Raw genomic sequence first — 20,173 nt, 5'->3', positions numbered from 1 at the left:
TTTTTTAAAAATTGCAATCATTTGCAAACGAACTGTTTTCCAACAAGTGTCCCTGAGCTCATGTATTAATCTCCTTTATCCAGTCACGTGTTCACAAAGTGGTGAAGCTCGCTCCATCCTTGCTTGTAAACGACTGAGCCTTTCCAGGATGCTCCTTTCATACCCAGTCATGACACTATCATCTGTCACCAATCAACCTGTTTACCTGTGGAATGATCCAAACAGGTGTTTTTGGAGTATTCCACTTCTTTCCCAGTCTTTAGTTGCTCCTGTCCCAGCTTGTTTGGAAAGTGTTGCTGCATCAAATTCAGAATAAGCAAATATTTGCAATTAATTATTTATAATTATATTGTTTTTGTACTGTTTTCAACTGAGCATATGTCAAAACGGATCAGCAAATGATCACATTCTGTATTATGTTTTACGCAGCGTCCAAACTTTTTGGGAAACGGGGTTGTAGCTGAAAATACTTAACACTTACACCAGTTATCCATCACTAACAAGAGACTGAAGTGACAACAGACAAGGCATTAAGTAATTGAGGGGATGTTTTGCACAATTAATGCATGCTGACATTACGAGTGGCGCTTGTGGTTGTGCATAGTGAGCCACAAAAACATCCTGGTATGTGGTGTGTCTGGTTCTCATGCAAGACGGTGCGGCTGCAGCTTCCTCTGAGAGAGTGAACCTGTGCGCAGGACAGGCTCAGAGTGAGCTGCTGGCGCTCACACTGCGGGTGTTTGCGCTGCTGTGCGGGTGTTTTGTTTTCTGTCGCTCTCTCATTTTGAAGGTTATGCAAGTTTGGAGCTTCTCTATTGCTGATGGCGCATTAAGAGGACTTTGCATTCACATAAGAAACTTTTCAATACCTGAAACTTGACGTTGGCCGTCATGAAGAGACGTGACTTTAGTTTGCTCGGATGTTTAAACTGTTGGACGCGGAACAGAAGCTGCTTTGTGCCTTTTTGATTTATGGGCTCAGTATTCTTGTTGATCAGACTTCGCTGATCTTTAGCTGGTGATCATGGCTGGTGGAGGGACTGCGGATCTGGCCCCATCAGCTGTTGTCAAGATCTTTTCAGCTGGAACAGCTGGCTGCGTGGCCGACCTGGTCACTTTCCCCCTGGACACAGCCAAAGTCAGGCTGCAGGTGAGGATCATCTGCTGTATGCGCAGGCAGTGGTGGCCAGGATTTGACAAATAACCTCCCAAACAATCCCCTTATGATATTTGTGGCATACCACCAATAACATCTGTATAATTTTCATACTTTCTATTAATCTGATTCTTAAATGGTGTCAAAGCACTTCACACCATGCCAGGATCTAATTCTGGTGCAGAAATACTACAATTAAAATCTTAAAAACTGTGTAATCTATGAATATGACACCCGGATCAGCTTTTAAAAGACCCTCTGCATTTATATATGTATAATTGTAGAAAACAAATCAGTGGTACTTACAGCCCTGCTTTGTTTTTCAGCAGGCTGCATCCCTGCATTGAGCAGAGAATAATTCAGTGCATGTTGCTGCATGTCAAAGCACAGATGAAACACCTCTGGTTATTATATCAACTCTAAATGCACATTTCTCCCAGCAGACTTTTGAGTTAACATTCTGCTTTAAAACAAATTCAGTGGCCTGTGAGGGAATTAACACATTTTTTTGTGCATTTATGTTACTTTAGATTCAAGGTGAATCCAAATCCCCGTTGGATGGCCAGAGGGCGAGATACAGAGGTGTGTTCGGCACCATCTTCACCATGGTGAAGACAGAGGGCCCGAGGAGTCTGTACAGCGGGCTGGTGGCAGGACTGCACAGACAGATGAGCTTCGCCTCAGTCCGCATCGGCCTGTACGACACCATGAAGCAGTTCTACACCCGCGGCTCAGAGAGTATGTGACAAAACGTTTGTACAGACTGAAATCATCCTGCATCTCACTTCATGTTCCAGTTTGTTTTCCAACAGCAGATATAACACGGGATCATGAACACATCACCTTTATTTTTAACGTTTTTATTAAATCTGATCATTACTAGAGCTGCAACTAAGAATGATTTTCATTATTGATTAAATACATTCAACATACATTTGAGAGGCTGGAACCATCAAATATTTGACATTTTTGCTTTAAACTATTTTGAACTTGACTTAACAATCAAACAATAATGAGAATAGTTGGCAGTTAATGATCTAATTGGCTAATCAACTAATCGTTGCAGCTCTAATCGTCACTTATTCTGACATGCAGTTGTAAACATGTTTGAGAGCCAAACCAGCATGTTTGAATTCAAGTGTGGCAGGTCAGACTGGGTCATCACAGCACCTTGAATAAAATTAAAGCATGAAAGTTGAGTTATGATGCTGAAGACAGCTCCATTGTCGACTGAGTAAAAGAAGTCTTAAAGCTGCAAAGTCGGTGATTTCAACGCTTGGATTGTTGTCAGAATGCAAAGCCTTCCATTCTCTGAACTGGTTTTGACAGACCAGCTCCAGGATATAGGGCACAGGGCAGATTCCTCTTTCAGGGAGCAGACACGTGTTTATGCCGGAGGCCTAACAGACATGAAAAGCCAACTCCACGGCCCGTTTTCCACGTTTGTTTTTTCCAGTTCTCCTCATTATTCACCGTCATCATTATCAGAACTGCACCTCTGTTCAGTCTCGCTGTGGTAATTTGCTTGGGGCATCACATAAAACAAGTGTCTTGTGTGCATTGCCTGTAGATGCAGGAATTGGGATTCGGCTGCTGGCGGGCTGCACCACAGGGGCAATGGCGGTGACCCTCGCTCAGCCCACTGATGTGGTGAAAGTCAGGTTCCAGGCTCAGGTCTGCCTGCCGGAGAGCGGCTCTGTGAAGAGGTACAGCAGCACGATTGAGGCCTACAAGACCATAGCCAGGGACGAGGGCATTAAAGGGCTCTGGAAAGGTAAATTAAAATGGGGAAATAAATTAGTCAAGTCCTTTGTAATACTTTTTGTAATAATAACACATGATTTGCAAGCTTATTTCCAACACATTGGTGATATAATACACTTGTACTGCAAGTGTGTTTTGGATGCTCATGAATCCTGATTTTCACTGAATTTGTAAAAACTGATGCCAAATTAGTAAATAATTACACTTCAACTATACTCACGTATTACTCAAAGACTACTTGAGTATACTTCACTATGCTTCAAGACAACAAAAATAGCACAAAGTGTACTTAGGGCATTTTTCAAAAAGTATAACTTAAGTATATTTTTTCACTTGTAGTCAGTAATCTATAAATGGAAGCAGCGATGCAGTGAAGTTTTAGAAAGTTAGCTTATCTCAGTTATATTTATGACATGTTGTGACAATGATGATGACTTGAAAAATGCCCCTTTTGAAGGGTGAGCTTTTACAAGGTCTGTTTATAGGTGTAGGGGAGTATCCTGCATGTGTGAAAAAATGTGCTGTACAGCCTTTTGTGACTAAAACTGGATAAACTGCCTCAAGTGATGTCACCTGAGTCAGCGATGGTTGGGGCTGTAGACTGAAAATGAAAAAAAATCTGGCCTTCAGGAGCTGGAGAGAGGTGAACTTACCAGACCTCATCCTGAGAGTGCATTAGCTGCTCCCATCAGCATAACACACCTGGATCTCCAGCCGAGCTGCTGGCAGTTAGAGCATTGTGCTCGTTAAAGGTGCTTCAGGTTGAATTTCATTGTTTACAGCATTGAACTGACTTTTCAGGTTGTCTGCCAAACATAGCGCGAAATTCCATCGTAAACTGCTCCGAGCTGGTGACCTACGACATCATCAAAGAGCTCATCCTGAAGCACAACCTGATGACAGGTAGCTTTGCTTTTCAGGGCTCTTCATTTCACCTCGTCATTTTAAACACGGTTCTTTGTGTCCATTAATGACTACAGCAGGTGTTTTGTTTTCTCCAGACAACGCGCCGTGTCACTTCACAGCGGCCTTCGCAGCAGGTTTCTGCACCACCATCGTAGCGTCTCCGGTGGACGTGGTAAAAACACGCTACATGAATTCAGTGTCTGGCCAGTACAGCGGTGCTATTAACTGTGCCCTCACCATGCTGGTTAAAGAGGGACCCACAGCTTTTTATAAGGGGTATGTAGTCAAACAGGTCAGAATCACTGACAAGGCAAAAACTGAATGAGAGTTTTTCTTGATTGATCTGATTTTATTTTCTTATTTATTTTTTCTAGCTTCATGCCGTCGTTTGTTCGTCTGGGTTCCTGGAACATTGTGATGTTTGTGAGCTACGAGCAGATTAAAAGAGCTGTGGTTAAACTCCAGCTGTGATCAGGCTCACAGCTGGTTTGGCGCTGGACTGATGTTGCAGGACTGCGTGCATCAAGCAGCACATGCTTCACAGACAGTGTTATGATGACTGCTGCTGCTGGTTCAGACCTGCTCTTCCTCAGGGATAGAACTGCAAAGTCTAGACTGGATGTTTTCCAATGTTCTTTTTCTTTTACAGAAGACATTTTGACATGACAGAGCAGGAACAGCACAGGTGTAAGTAATGAAACTAAGAAGGCTGAAATCCATTTAGCTGCCTCACTGTCACACTCCTATGACTTACTGGGACACTCGAACACAACAGATCTATTGTTAATGTCATTACTAACACCTGTGCTTTCCCTGCAAGTCAAAATGTCTGCTGAGAAAAAGGTGTATTTACAGAGTGAAATCTGGTGTGGATGGGCATATATTTATTTATTTAGACCTTCACCAAGGTAGCAATTATGCTTCCTGGGGTCAACACAAGTGAGCGTCACGTCATAATGTAAAACAATTATGGAATAAAAAATCTTTGGTGAAAAGGGAAAACAAGACAGTGAATCAACAAGAAAAAAATGACTAATGATGATAACAATGAGTACCAACTCTGTATGTGAATATTAAATCTGTTGGAGAGGGAGGGCAGCCTCTTTCTCTTTCTTTACAGTAACTTTTTGTTCTTCTGGGTCGTCTTGTTTGGGTTTTGTATTTCACGTCCGGTTTCAGGTGAAAATTTGTCGCCCCCATGATCTTGTGAAAAAATCTTTCTTTCATATGAATTTTTAAGAATCAGGGTCGCAATTATTTTTAATAATAAAAAATATTAACTTTCTTTATGGTTTAATATTATCCTGTTGTTGCTGTTGTTAATAATAACAATAATGATAAACATTGGGGTTTTATTTTTTGTCTTTTGGTCTTTAAATTTTCAGAAACTTGTGTGACACTCAGATATTCCATTTTCTGTCCCGTAAGACTGGAAATAGGGAATGTTTGGCTTTTCTCTTTTTTTTTTGTTATTTTCTGTCAGTTGACAAGTTTATTTATCATCTTATCATTTCATATCTATTAGGAATGAGCCAAAGTCAAGTACATTATCCTATAAATACCACAGATGTATCTAATATGCAATATATATATATATATATATATATATATATATACATATATATGTATATATACATATATATGTACATATATACAGTATTAATTAAATAAACTGAAAATATTCCTTAATGCTTTTTGTCTAAAGTTGACAACCAACACCGACCCACATTCATTCACGATGGGCCCCACCAAGTGTCACTCCATACCTGCAGCACTACCGGATGCTGTTATAGATACTCTACTGTATAATCCCCTTTACATGTGACCCTTCAGGGGAACAATGCAAAACAAAACCACCCTGAACTGTGAGATACGAGTCAATACTGACAGCCAATGAAAATGCTTTTTAGACATGACTCAGGGTTTTTGTTTTTGTTTTTTGGTTTTTTTTATCACAGCTATGTTTGCATTAAAAAAATGATTTTAGTGTGTTGTCATATTTTTTGAATATGGTCCAGTATTGTGTGTTTTATACAGAAATTAAACAGAGTAGCATATCAGATGTGTTATACTTGTCAACTGTCTTTGTTGTGGCTTTTTAAATACTTGTTGAAATCTAAATACTGTGCATACGAGCTCATTCGTTTTAATTTATTTTATATTTTCCACACGTTTCTGAGCAAAAATAACCAGGTTCTCCATCAAAAGCTGCAGAGACACGGAGGTGAAAGAGGTGAAAAGCACAAAACAAGCAGCTGACAGACAAGAAAATTGGCCAATTTGAGTGTTGTGGGACAAAAGAGGCTGCTGACAAAGATGTAACTGAAGTCTGTGGTGTAACAAAAGCCTTTGAACGTGCTCCACCTTGCTAATCATCTCCTGTAGTGCCAGTGAGGTTTCTCCATGGTTGAATTGGTATGGCAAGCTGTACCGGGCCGTATGGCACCCTGGCTAACCCTCAGGAGGCTTTAGATGAGTTAATGGAGGGGGGGAAACAAAGATCCCGAACAAGTGATGAGCTTTACAAGATTACTCTTGGCCGTTTATGAAAAGACGTTCTGGTAAATGTTAGGATGAAGAGAGGTGACTGCGAGCTTGAAGTAAATAAAGCGCTGTTCGTTGTCCTTTGCTGACCTTGGCAGGAGTCTCTGCACCAGACGATCAGAGGTGTTGAGTGTCGGTGAGCAGTTCGAGTTCACTGAACCAGTTGTTCACTACTTTCTCATTCAAGGAAATACAAATATACTCCTACCAGATATGATGACACAAGTGTTTTTTTTTTTCCTTTTGTGCAATCAGCTGGTTAAAATGGGTGTTGCTGAGTGTTGCGACAGTCATCAGGCATCAGCACTTTTCTCATTTCCAGGTGTGTGGTGCGTTCAGTGTAACAGTAAATCACAGTTATTTTTAGGTATGTTTTTATTCATTTGATTCATTTTTACTAAATGGTCATTCCTTCAGAATCTGTCTCATTGTGGTGTTAGAGGACTTGTTGGAATGTTGGAAATCACAAATGTCAAATCAGAAAGGCAACTTAAAAAAAACAAGCAACAATTTACAGTATTTCATCACAGAACTGATGCTGCAAAATATGCCAAACCTCTCTGTATAATCACTGTTTATTAATGATCTCTTCACACAGACAGCTGTTTAAGAATTTTGCCTTAATATCAAGACTCAAATATTAGAAAAGTAATGACTTAGATCAAGACATACCTTGTAAAAAATAAATAAAACTTCAAATAAAGTTGAAATCTGTAAAAGCATTCAATTGCAATTTCTGATACAGAGCAGTTTTCAGTATTTGATGCTGTGGAAACTTTACCTGGTAGCTATTTTCACTCTGCCAACCTCAGTGAAAAACAAAAATCAGACTTCATTGTGGAGCTTGTTGGTGCCTCCTCTGCTGTGCCCTCAGCGGCTGAAGACGGACGGGTCTCGCTGGCCATCTGGGGCCTCGTCCATGCACTCCTGCACGCGGGGACTCGTTGTGATCATGACAGAACGGTAAGTGCTGTAGACACTGACGGGTGTTTACATGGGTACCAAAGGGCAGCAGGAAGGGAGGGTGGCAGCAGGCAGGTAGGACCACGGCCGTGCTAAGACTGCAGAGTGGGAGGCAGGTGTTAAGGATCTGCTCAGGAAAGCCAGCTGAAAAATGCTGAATCTCACTGAGCCTTTGCGTTGATTTAAGTTCGATCACTTCCTGGAGTTTCTTCAGCAGGATCAAACTGATGTGTTGGACTTTGCGCGAGCTGAGAAAGGAATCCAAAAAATCTGCCAGAGGCATTTTCCCCTCAACAAACCTCTGAAACAGCAGCTGTTAGGAGAAATAAGTCAGTATTTTCAAAAATACACACACTAAATAGCATTTTACACCAGATTAGACCTTTTCTTTTCTCCGACAACAGCCTGAACCTTTGAGGTCTTACTGTCCTGTTCTCTTCTAGGCCTTTTTCATATGAGAGGTGTAAGTCTATTTATATATATAAAGTATTTTACCCTTAAATACTTCAAATTAGCAAAATAATGTGACAAAAAAGTAAGAGTAGCTTCTCCGTTGACTGAAATACAAAGCAGCTTGTTTTATATCTATCAGACACACCTGTCATTGTGAAAAGTTGCAGAGAGCTGTTCATGTTGTCTGCTGCAGATCTACTTAATGCATTACAATAAGATCATTTGTTTATTATCTGTTGTGTGCTGAAGCAAATTATCAACAAGGTAACTGCACATATGCTGTATTTTAAGACTCCTTGTTAATGAAAACACATCTGTGCACATCTGATATTTATGATATATTTACCTCACACTCCTCCTCTGCATGATTGATCTTGTTCAGGAGACACCAGCGAGCATAATGCACACTGTGTTTCTCTGCTGTAAAACACAATCGGCACATGTAGGAAATGTGAACGGAGTTTAGCCAGGTTAAAAAAACGTAATATTTTTAAAAACTCACCAAGCTGTTCTTGTTTGGCCTGGATGATGCCTCTCAGCTTTTCCAGTTCCTTGTACTTCACTGCAAGCAGCAGCTTAGCATTTCTAAATGTGGGTTTTTGAGAGAGACTGACTTTGGCCATTTTTTGATTTGAGAGCAGCATCTTCTCTGCAGCCCTCTGCAGTCCCTGAAACTGGAAATGGCCACATGTGCTTCAAGAAACAGTCACTCAAGAGAGGTTGCTACAAGAATAGGAGGTAAAATCTACAGAATTTATGTACAGTAGTTTTGGTCTGACACTTGTCTCACCTTCTCACTGCACCTGATGATGTGATTTATTTTGTCCTCATCATCCAGCAGCTCTCGCAGCTCTCTGGTCCTCAGAGCTCTAAACTGCACCGGCAGGGACATGTTGAGGCTGGATGTCCTCTGCTTCACTAACTTTGCTGCCTGCTCGCTCCTGTTGCTTCCTGCGGGGGCGCAATGCGAGCTGCTAGTGCTGCATTCACGGACTGTCGGAAAACTATCACACTATTCCGTACGCAAAACTTAATTTAGATGTTTTATGAATATTTCTATTTTCTATGTGTTTCCGAGATATGAAATAGGAAGGTGGAAGATGATTGTATCGGCTGTATTGATTTTTAATTTACATTAAGTGTACTTACAATTGATGATAATAACACTCTGTAACGTTCAGTTGCTCTTATGCTGTATAATTAGAATATAACTTTGTTCAGTAACATTGTCTTTTATGGGCTTTATATGTAGACTGTAAGTGTTCAGAATTCCCAGGTGACTTGAAACTCTCATTTAAATATTAGGACTGTAGGGCTGTACATATATATAGTGTCTGCTGACACTATATCGACCCACAATTTTGAATTAGGTTCCTGCAGGTTCATTGTAAGTGTCAGTGTCAGCTTTAGGACAGCAGGTACAGCAGGCTATGGTGGCCCTGAAGGTCAAAACACAAGAACATTTCAGAAAACACAATATTCTATTGTTGCACTCCATCAGTCCTGTTTCTTTTTTTCACATAGAATCAAAACATTTTATTCTCATTGTGCTTATTGTTTAATGATCTAAAAATAACATTATTCCCATTCTGCAGATATAATCTTTAAATTTTGGGTTTTACAGCTTTTGGCCATTAGGACCAGTATGTCTGTTATAAAATAGTTTGGAAAGAAATATGTCTGTAGTGCACAGTGAAATATTGAGTAATATACAAATAACACAGAGCATACCAAATATTACTACTACTATTTTCTATATTAATGTCATATATGAGAATAACATGTGAAATGCAGTATACTCATTTAATGAAAAAGAGAGAATATTGCTGCATGTATTCTATTTAAAAAAAAATGCAGACTTTTTAGATTGTTCCAAACAGACTAACAAATGTGTGTTGTTGACATCCCATCACTGGGCTTTCACCATGTGAAATCTCCTGATGTCACCACAGCCTGCTCTTCAGGTGTTCCCTGCCGGCCGACCTCAGAATAACTCGGCTATATGCAGCCTCAGTTAATCCTTAAGACGAGCGCTGCAGAGCTCCCCGCCTGCTCCTCAGTGAAAGTCCTGCACTGAGACACAGAGGACTTTCCCCTCCTGAGAGCAGCAGGACAACATGCAGATTAGCCTCAGCAGCCCTCAACACAGGACCCCTCCACCGCGTGAGTACATAATTCACCTCATATTGATCTTACACAGTATTTTACTTTTGTTGTGTATTAAAGGGGATTCAGGTGTGTCTGTGGCTTTTGCTGCATGTCAGTAGTTCTTATTTAGAAGTTATAATAAACATGTTTTACAACAACTTTACATGATGCAAAGGCATAGATTTAAAAAAACATATGTGTGTGTGTACACACTGTGGCAGTCTTTTATATTGTGTAAGTATTGTGAATTTGCTTGCCTGTTAAAGCTTTCTGCTTTGTTACATAAGAAGCTTTTCAGTTCTCCGTCTTGTATTTTAGGCAACAGTGAGTAGTGCTCATCAGGAGGTGACTCTTATCTGCTGCCATTCTGTTGTTTCCTGTCTCTAATGTTGCCCGTACTTCTTATCTGAGGCTTGTGCCCTCTGTTCAAGGAGGACAAGAAAGCAGCAGTCTGACTGCTTTCAGGTTTCAAGCTGCAGTTTGGACGCTGAGAGGCTCAAATGTTGAGGAAAACACAATAACTAACACAGATATTCACTATCAGGGTACGACAAGTCGACTACTCCTAATACTGCAGTTTAAAAAGAAAGGTCAAAGGTGACATGGCATCAGGCACAATAATTATTGCACATTAATTAAAGTGCAAACTAATTGATTTCTGAACGTTCAAATGGAGGAAGCTGAGATATGAATTTAAGAGAATGTTGTTCTGCCTTATTAGTTGTGGTTTCATGTGTTTTTACCCTTCAGCTGCAAATTCTTGATATCGTGCACTGTCAGAGATTCCCTGCAGAGCATCATTTCCTCTTATTCATGCCAGTTTTGAGGTGTAACTTGCAGATTTTGACGCATCAAAATATGAATTAATTTCCACATTCATTAAAATATTTAATTTGCCTGTTACATTTCTGGACAGCTGTCAGCAGGAAGTGTTTGGATGGTGTTCCAAGATGTGAGAATAAAGAGCTTTGCATCAGCATGTGTTGTGGCTGGAGACTCAAACCTCTGGAGTGTATGTGTGTGTGATTTCATGCCTCTCCATTTCTGCCTTACAGTGCAGTGATGCATCCTCAGGCTGGGACTTTCAGCTGTGAGTGAACCACAACTAACCAGCATGAGCGCCGACACCATCTGCAGGCCAGAGCTGGACTCGGAGCACAACGGGGAGCTGGCCGACTTGGTGGCAGCCATGAACGTCGCCGGCAACCGCCTGACCCCGCCTAATGGCTACAGGTCCGGTCCCCCGAGGACCACCGGCTCTCACAGGGCTCGACTCTCAGACAGGAAGCTGTCGCTGCAGGAGAGGGGGAGCCGCATGGCCCGCCAGCCCACCATCGAGACCAAACGTGTGTCCATCACAGATGCTGATGTGAGGAGACCTTTTTGACTTAATTCAACATGTTTTTAGTGAGATCCTTTAATGATTCAATGCTCTCTTTATTGTCTGCAGGACTGTGTCCAGCTCAACCAGTATAAGCTGAACAAAGAGATTGGAAAGGTGATTAATCAGTACTATACACAAACAAGCTGAAATAGAAGTGATGAATTCATAAAGCTGTTTTTGTTTGTTATTTCTGCACCCCAGGGCTCATACGGAGTGGTGAAACTAGCTTATGATGAAGATTCTGAGCAGTACTATGTAAGCTGAAGCTTATAAATTGTACATTTATGGTCAAAGTGTTTGCACGTCTGTTTCTCATGACCATCGTTTGCTGTATCTTTTCATTCAGGCCATGAAAGTTGTTTCAAAGAAGAGGCTGATGAGGCAGTGTGGATTTTTGCGTGAGTAAAAAAGACATTTGAATGTCGAGAAAGTTTTTTCTGAGGTGTTGGTGGTGATACGTTCTGGTTTTTTGGTGTGTTTGTGTGTCATTTCAGGCCGCCTGTCTCCTCAAGGATCAAACTCGCAGCAGGATCCGTTCCCCAAAGCAGTGTTGCCCCTGGAGAAAGTGTACAAAGAGATCGCCATCCTGAAGAAACTGGACCATCATAATGTGGTTAAACTGGTGGAGGTCAGTCAGATGGCACACAGCCGGTTTAAATCGCATGTCTCACCCGGAAAACCGATTAAAGTGCAGTTTGAGGGCCCCATGAAAGCACTTTGGCTTTGGCAGAGGGACATGTGATAAAAGCAGAACAAAACCAAAGAAATGTCAAAAGAAACTGAATTAAAGCTTTTGCACACCACCTTTTTTTAAATCATTGTTGCTAGTTAGGCCTCTGCTCAGGTTGAAGTTATCCTCCACACAGTCATGATAAGAGCTCTGAGCAGCCTGTGTGGGTTTGCTGTGGGTGATGACACATTAAAAACTGGATGTTTGTGTAAAACAGTGCAGCATCTGAATCTGAATCAACATGTCTTGCAGGTGCTTGATGATCCTGATGAAGATGGACTTCACATGGGTAAGAACTCACCTTTTGCAGAGATTAAATTTAGCACTTATGTGTCGATATGAACTTGGGGCATCACTGATTTCTGATCATTTATCTTCAAGCCTTCGAACTGATGACAAAAGGGTATGTTTTTGTGAATTTATGTATCCTGTCAGATTCCCAAACGGTGATAGTTCGAGCATTTACATTGACCTCTAAGGCAAATCCTACATATTTCTCCCCCTCATGTCGGTCAGTCCGGTGATGGAGGTGCCTACAGACGAGCCTTTCACAGAGGAACAGGCTTGCTTTTACTTCAGAGACGTTGTCCTGGGAATTGAGTACTGTGAGTTCGGATTTAATTATAAATCTTTAGTAGAGAGTCAAAACATTTCATTGATTCAGAATCTTCGCTTTGTTAAACTTGTTTCACTCACAGTTCATTTTTTTAATGAACAACTTGCCTGAAAGGATCTTGAAATTAATGCCTTATTGTCAAAAACTTTAATTAATGAAAAAAAAAGATTAATAACCTCACATGCTCACATAGGTTGTTTAATTTAGAATCTAAAATTAATTTAAGAAATTAAGATTCTCTCTATAATTTGCACTGTAGATGCTCAGTGACTGCCTTTAGCTTTAATCAATGCACACATTATGCTGTTCAAGACAAAGAAAGCTAATTATTATTGATTTTTTTTAAGAAAACTGTGCTGTTCTTTCTGTTTCAATTGCATGTGGCTGCAATTACCCCAGAATGCACCACAGGTCTTTGTAGCTCCTCTAAAATGACTGCAGAGCTCAGCAGACTGTCAGCATGTTGACTTCTGTGCTCTGTCTGCTTTGTCCAGTACACTACCACAAGATCATCCACAGGGACATCAAACCCTCCAACCTGCTGCTGGGGGACGACGGTCACGTCAAGATCGCGGACTTTGGAGTGAGCAACACGTTCGAGGGGGCGGACGCCCTCCTGTCGAGCACGGCGGGGACGCCGGCCTTCATGGCCCCAGAGATGATGACCGAACACGAGCAGAGCTTCAGTGGAAAGGTGAGACGAGAGGACACAGACAGTTGTGATCACTGGAGCGCACATGTTGTGACTCATCGCATCAGACTGTTTAATTGTGAGAAATGATCAAAAAATGATGTCCAAACGCCTACTGAGAGCTGCTGAGCAATGACTGGGCCCTGGGTTTGTTTACCAGGCGTTAGACGTGTGGGCGATGGGAGTCACGCTGTACTGTTTCGTCTTTGGGAAGGTAAGAAAGTTCAGAGCAAAATGCATATAAAATAAAAAGCCAGCAACATTTTAAGTATCTCATTTGTCCATCCTGTTCCAGTGCCCTTTTTTTGATGAATACATCGTCTCTCTGCACAACAAGATCAAGAACAAACCTGTGGAGTTTCCAGAGACGTAAGCCAGCATGTAACAAGCAGGGAAGCTAATGATGATGCCTTCTGTAACTACTGTACATGTTATCAAGCAGAGGTCCCCTGAAAAATGTCACACCTGTTGATGCCATCGTCAGACAGCAGTCCTGTGTCTTTATCTTTCCCACATTAGTCAGTGAGGAAGCAGGTGAAGCACAGGTGGAAAAATAACTTTAAATATGGTTTTCAGAAAAGGTCTATTCCACTTTTTTCCTCTTGTTCCAGGATGAAAAATGTCAAAAACATTCATCTGTGAAACTGTGACTTTCTTCACAGGCCGCTGATAAGTAATGAACTGAAGGAACTCATTGAAAAGATGCTGGACAAAAACCCTGAAACAAGAATCACCATCCCTGAAATTAAGGTGACCGGAAAAGAAAAATAACTATGATATAAAAGACATTCACCACCAGTTTGTGTTGCTTTTTCATAATCATGCTGTTTTTATGTGTGTGTGTGTGTTGTTACAGCTCCATGCCTGGGTGACGGAGAACGGCTCCAATCCTCTTCCTCTGGAGGAGGATCACTGCACGGCAGTGGAGGTCACCGAGGAGGAGGTGCAGAACAGCGTGAAACTCATAACCAGCCTTTCCACCGTGGTGAGTCACACGTCACACCCAGTTTACCTCGCCTCGCCTCACCTCACCTCACCTCACCTCACCTCTTTCAGCTGATGGCTTTCAGGCCTTTTCTTCAAATCACGTTTCCTCTGCAGCCTTTAAGACATTAGGGGGCAGTTCAGCTCCTAAAATGAACATTTATGGAATTTCTAATGGGATTTCATGTAAAATACAATTTAAAAATGTGTAGCTTGATGTGTAGACTTTGTTGCCTTTTCATTGAGACCATCCGTGATGTCCGCTGCAGATTCTGGTGAAGTCCATGCTGAGGAAGCGGTCTTTCAGTAATCCCTTTGAGTGTCAGGGCAGACGGGCGGAGAGGTCCATGTCTGCCCCTGGAGGTCTTCTTACGTAAGTAGCCTGCTCTGCAAATCCCGCCTGCTCCGCTCTGCCAAACTGCCAGCTCTGCGATTAGGCCTCCAACGAAACAAAGCAGCGAGCAGATGCTTGGATAAAAATAGATCAGTCAGTTTCATACTTTATATGTGCAGGGTGTCTCTTATTAAATACCATCATATGTAGACCACTAATCTTTGAGTACTGACTAGCTCTTTTACTCTAGCTGTTTTGTTTTGGGTTTTAAATTAGCAGCACGCTCAGATAAACGCATTCGTCCTCTCCTGATAAGCTAAATGGATGCTCCTGCGGCAGCAGTAATGGCTGCGCTGCTTTTGTTTCCGTTAACAAGCCAGTCCTGTCTGCGGGGGGCCGCTGGCACTGCTAATTACACCTCCGTGTGAGGAGACGTGGAGCTGCAGCTACGTCCTCCTCCACACATGCCCAGGCACCATCACCAGGCCTACAGCACCGCAGTCTCCCACACAGTGAAATGTGTGCAGATGTCTGACACACGTGATGTGTGAATGGTCAAACGTGAGACACCAGCAGGTGTATCTGGCCTTAAAGAGTGGCGATGCTGTAGTTAAAGGTTTGACAGGCCTAGTTTGGCTCTACAGTTGGCTTAAAGAAGAAGATCAAAATGTGATCTTCTTGGAGGGATGATGTATTGTGGCATCTTGTTCCAGAGATTAAATATTTCACCTCTCTGTCGACAGTAATAAGAACTGATTTCTTTACATTTAAATCTGATCTCGGGTCTGATTTTACTTTTCAGAAACTGGAGGATGTCCTGTATGGAGACCCAAAGTGTTCAATGTTACCTAAATATGATATTATGAAATGAATAATAGTGTGAATAAACACAGAATCCACATTATTTAACTGAGAATTAGCTCATTATAATGAAATATTATATATATAATAACAATAAAAGAGTTTATTGCAGGTATTGTGTAATAAAATGTACTTTTTCCAACCAGAGTCAGTAATATGATTTATCGTCCACTCAGCAGCTAATCACACAACTAGTTCTGCTCTGTTTGTCGTCTTTCATAGACAGAAACTTCGTGACAAAACATACTTTTATTGAAATAAAACAGTAATTGGGGTAAATGTGAAATAGAGCTGCAATGAACTTTGCTAATGTGACCAGAGGAAGGATGAAATAACATTTTAAAATGTTGAGTTCAGTTTTAAAAACATATACGTTGCATATTCTGTCTGTTTATTCACATAATTACTTCTTTCGTATTATCTGATTTATGTATTTAATATTGAACTACTGTGTTTCTCCATACATTCTCCAGTGTAAACCAAAGGAATTCATTAAAAAATTCCAGATTTCCTCATGGAAGCTTAAAGAAACTTACACTTTGGGAAATGCATCGAATCACTTTCTTGCTGAGAGTCAGATGAGAAGATTGATATCACTTTTATGTGTGTCTGTTAAATACGAGGCTAAAGCCAGCAGCCTGTTAGCTTAGCTTAGCATGAAGACTGGAAACGGGGAAACAGCCAGCCTAGTTCTGTCCAAAAGTATCAGAATCATTTCATACATCATATCTTATTTGATTCATTATCAAAACAATAATTTGTGGTTTTTAGTGCAGCACGTGACCCCCGTAAAACCACAATGTTGTTGTTTCTACCCTTCTGTTTTTATATGAAATGAAGCAAATGAGATATAACATATTAAACGGTAAATTTGAGGTGCTAGTAGCTGGGCTTTATTACTGTTGGACAGAGTGAAGCTAGCTGTTTCCCTTTGTTTACAGTATTTATGCTAAGCTAAGCTAACCATCTTATAGATATTCGTTCTCATCTAACTCTTGGCAAAAACGCAGATTAAAAAAAAAAGTCTGACTATAACTTTAAATTACTGCTCCAATAAAATCTGTGCTCATCATGAACTGTGGCCTCTTACATTACATCTCCTTCTTGCAGCGGTTCTTTTGGCTTATTGGGGTCTTCGCCTCTGCTTCATCCTTCCTCGAGGTAAATTTTCTAAAAGCATTTGGGCCTGAGCTCATGCGCTTCACACACAGCACAGCTCATCAGTTGTTTGTTCAGCCTTAAGAGGATTTTAGAGGTACGAGACAACACAAGGCTGTCAATAACGAGCTGTGCCCAGAATAAATGGACACACATGGTTGTTGTCGAGCGCCTCGCGTTGGCTCTCCTGTCTCTCTTGTGTCCTCTTGAGGTTCGTGTGGACAAAAAGTGATGAGCTGTGCTGTGGAGGACATGTACTCAATGACATTTTTAGTCTAGTGTTCCTCCCCCTTCTCCTCCTCCTCATCTGCAATCTCGCTTAGTACCTCCAACAACACGACTGAGCGTTTGTCACCCGCAGGAAAGTCAGCAACGAGGGGAGCAGAGACGGAGAGCTGGAGGACTTGTATGAAGACGATACATTTACAGAGTGCACAGATTAAACTGAGACATGCACGCAGATTAAGAGCATGCAGAAAGTTTTTTGTTTTCTACCTTTCTTTGTCTTTAATTCTAAACTAATTGTGCTTTTGCTTCCTCCTTGCTGTACTTATATGCTTTTCTCACTTTAGTGAATAAGACTGTGAAAATATATTGAAGGTAACACTTTATATTAAAGGTACACATATTGATCTTTAACTAGTTGCTTAATTGGGAGGTTATTGAGGGAAAACTCTTAATTAATGGTCTGTTAGTTGTAGAATATGGCCATGCAGAATAAGGCTTTAATAAGTGTTTTACCATGACTAATTAAGAGGCAGTATGCTGCTAATATGCATGCTAAAGAGCAGCGAGGTAATGTAAGTATGTGCACCATATAAAGTGTTACCATAGTGAATATTATACGGATAGATTGCTTTAAATACTTAAACTGATCACAAGTCAGATTAGATTTTATTCTGTCTCTCTGCTTGTTTGCTGTTTGGTCAATATTTCACAAATGGCACGATTGATTATCTGTTTGCTTTGGATTGTTCAAAGTGTAAATATATACTCCAGAAAGATATTTTTACATTTTCCTACAGCTGTTGAAGATAATAAACTTTCTCATTTTAAACAATGACTTTGATCGATTGCAGAAAAGGCCAGGGATGTTTGGGTGTGAGTGCAGCATGTGGAACACACAGCACCACAGCGGTCTTGTTGTGTTGAATGTGAAACACTAGATGGCAGCATTGTAACCACATGTGCTTTGTTTTCTCTTTGTTCTGTCCTTGGTTTGCCTCTGTCTTCACTCCATTTAGCAAAGTTTAGATTTTCCCCCCTTTATTTAATATTCATTTATTTATTTTTCAAAAATGACATCTAGAGTTATCTTTAAATTGTGTTTCTTAATTCACATATAAAGACACTCCACATCATCACATGTTCTCATTAAACCTTTGAAGATGCTCTGCAGCGAAGGATCTCACATCTCTAAACACGCTCTGAAAAACTGCAGCCTGATTTTATCTTTGGGTGGATCTCATTTCTCAAAATTGTCGTTTCCTCGCTCCTCGATCCTCGCTCGAACCGGAAGTACTTCTGGTCCGCCATATTGCCGGCCGTCCCAAAGCGAAAATTGCGGCTCTGAGGAGCGAGGATCGAGGAGCGAGGAGGGCTCTCGGAGGAGCTATGAGCGAGGATACATCAGTGCATCCTACCCGGAAGTCTGTCAACTGAACGGTATGAAGACTCCGCCCCCACAGCTGGCACGTTTGAACGAGGTGGAGAAAGTGCGCTAGTGTAAATATCCTGCAGTGAATGGCTGTAATTCAGATGAGCCTAACTGAAAGTTACGTTCTCCAAAGAGCGATAATACAAGAACATGAGGATCCGTCATGTTTCAATCACGTAAGAGATGATGTATAGTGAGCAGGGACCATAGGAACCTGCTCACTATTATCCCGCTTTGAACTCTGCTCACTACTAAAGCATTCAATATAAAGTGACACAAAATACTGATTAAAACATATTTATTGATTTAAAATGAGTCTACTCTCGTCTGTCATCGCTCTCACTGCGCAGCGGCTCTGAAAGCAAAACACTTACGTTGCGTAACAACCGCCTCTCAATGTGCGCAGGTCGGCAGGCGGGGAAACTTATTTCTTTACAGATATTCAGAGAAATCATGTCAAATGTGGAGAAGAGACGGAATATCCCAGACCTGAGAGAGACGTAGCTGGAGACAGAGTTTGGTTTACCGCTGTTATTTCTACTGATGGGTAAAAGTCCCGCAGCATCTGATTTCTGCGTTCAGCGTCAGACATTAAAACATCTGTCTCCAGTTTTGTCTCCACTCAGCAGTCTTTAATCTACAACCTGTTCTAACACTAACACATCGGCCTCTCGTCACTTTTTCTGCGTGTTATCTGAGTGAAATAATGTGTTTCATGGCTCGTAGGTTTCTCTTCACTAACAGGTCTGAAATGTGTCTCATTGAACGGGACAGAAGACACAGCGAGGCTGATAAAGTTCAGGTCAGAAAATGACACCTGTTCACCTGGAAGAGGCGTCCAGCCAAGAATGAACTCATTAATTCTCATGTGTGTTAATAAAAGTGTTTCATATTTACTTGCTAGTGCTGGAGACTTTTTAACAATGTAAATATAAGTATGAAATGTAAATATATCGAGGGCGGGGGGCGGTGGGGGTGTGAATATAACGGTAACTGCAGCAGCTCCAGCTGTGTCGCGTCATCAGGAACAGACGTCGCTTCACGTGACGCTTCAGAGGAAAGGACGTCTCAATTCTCATAAAACATGTTTCCTCGTTTCTTCTCTCCTTGCGTGGTTTCCTTGCGTCCTCTCATGCATCCCTGGTGGGAGGGACTAAGACGCAAGGAAAAGACGCAAGTGAGGGAAACGAGGATGCAATTTTGAGAAATGGGATGTACCCTTTGAGGCCTGTTTCAGTATCAGATGCACTCCATTCTCCAGACCAGTAGAGGGCAGCATTATGTTGCAAGTAAAGAGTTCAACCATGTCCCAGGAGGCCCTGAGTTTGAGCCCTTGGCAACAGCAAACACCCACCATGCTGAGGTGCCCTCGAGCAAGACACTTCCAACTCCAGGGACACTGTTTTGCAGATTCCCCCTTTACAGCAGTTAAAAGACATCACACCATCAATTTAGATTTTCCCATTGTATTTAGGACAGTATTCTGGGCACCATCTTGCAGCATGTGCACACGTCAAAATGATTCTTCTGCCCTCATGCATGCAGGTGCACAGCTAAGCAGCGAGCTAAGCACACTTGGTTGCAGACAGTAGAACGCCTTTTAGGTTTTTACTGCAAGTAATTGTGAAGCTTTGACGGACAACAAATTCAAGATAGTCAGAAAACACCAAAAAAGACAAAAAAATAAATGCCCTCTAGGATGCTCTTCCTGTAGAGAAAACGTGTTTGGGTGGCCTTCCAGTGGAGAAAACATGATCAGGTGCCTTCTGAGGTGCCCTACCATTGGAGAACAATCAGTGCTATATAGGCTGCCCTATACACTTA

At 41.4% G+C, this 20,173-nt stretch overlaps 3 protein-coding genes across 4 annotated transcripts; 2 read left to right on the top strand and 1 right to left on the bottom strand.

Annotated features, from left to right (window-relative positions):
* The first annotated feature begins 659 nt into the window (after window positions 1-659).
* Window positions 660-5,880, top strand: LOC121608740 (mitochondrial uncoupling protein 2-like). The gene is made up of 6 exons (XM_041940062.1): window positions 660-1,150; window positions 1,687-1,894; window positions 2,727-2,930; window positions 3,722-3,823; window positions 3,922-4,102; window positions 4,201-5,880. Exons 1-6 carry the CDS (start codon window positions 1,025-1,027, stop codon window positions 4,295-4,297), a joined length of 918 nt encoding a protein of 305 aa, XP_041795996.1. The 5' UTR covers window positions 660-1,024; the 3' UTR covers window positions 4,298-5,880.
* A 1,360-nt stretch (window positions 5,881-7,240) lies between these two features.
* LOC121609289 (vacuolar protein sorting-associated protein 37D-like) lies at window positions 7,241-8,678 on the bottom strand. Its single transcript, XM_041940876.1, has 5 exons — window positions 8,577-8,678; window positions 8,289-8,460; window positions 8,133-8,206; window positions 7,365-7,646; window positions 7,241-7,297 (listed from the first exon to the last, which is right to left on the bottom strand). The coding sequence occupies exons 1-5, from the start codon at window positions 8,676-8,678 to the stop codon at window positions 7,241-7,243; spliced, it is 687 nt and encodes a 228-aa protein (XP_041796810.1).
* Window positions 8,679-9,869: 1,191 nt separating this feature from the next.
* camkk1b (calcium/calmodulin-dependent protein kinase kinase 1, alpha b) lies at window positions 9,870-17,763 on the top strand. 2 transcript variants are annotated; one of them, XM_041940561.1, is made up of 17 exons: window positions 9,870-9,949; window positions 10,990-11,303; window positions 11,385-11,432; window positions 11,520-11,573; window positions 11,665-11,716; window positions 11,813-11,946; window positions 12,301-12,337; window positions 12,430-12,451; window positions 12,565-12,653; window positions 13,159-13,358; window positions 13,516-13,569; window positions 13,651-13,724; window positions 14,018-14,105; window positions 14,212-14,340; window positions 14,609-14,712; window positions 16,645-16,695; window positions 17,054-17,763. In XM_041940561.1, exons 2-17 carry the CDS (start codon window positions 11,049-11,051, stop codon window positions 17,133-17,135), a joined length of 1,473 nt encoding a protein of 490 aa, XP_041796495.1. In that variant the 5' UTR covers window positions 9,870-9,949; window positions 10,990-11,048; the 3' UTR covers window positions 17,136-17,763. The 2 variants fall into 2 exon arrangements, with proteins under 2 accessions (XP_041796495.1, XP_041796496.1); XM_041940562.1 differs by lacking the exon at window positions 16,645-16,695.
* Window positions 17,764-20,173: the final 2,410 nt, after the last annotated feature.

This window comes from Chelmon rostratus, chromosome 7, assembly GCF_017976325.1.
Source record: "Chelmon rostratus isolate fCheRos1 chromosome 7, fCheRos1.pri, whole genome shotgun sequence".
Classification (NCBI taxonomy): Eukaryota; Metazoa; Chordata; class Actinopteri; order Chaetodontiformes; family Chaetodontidae; genus Chelmon; species Chelmon rostratus.
This window is presented reverse-complemented; position numbering and strand designations above follow the sequence as displayed.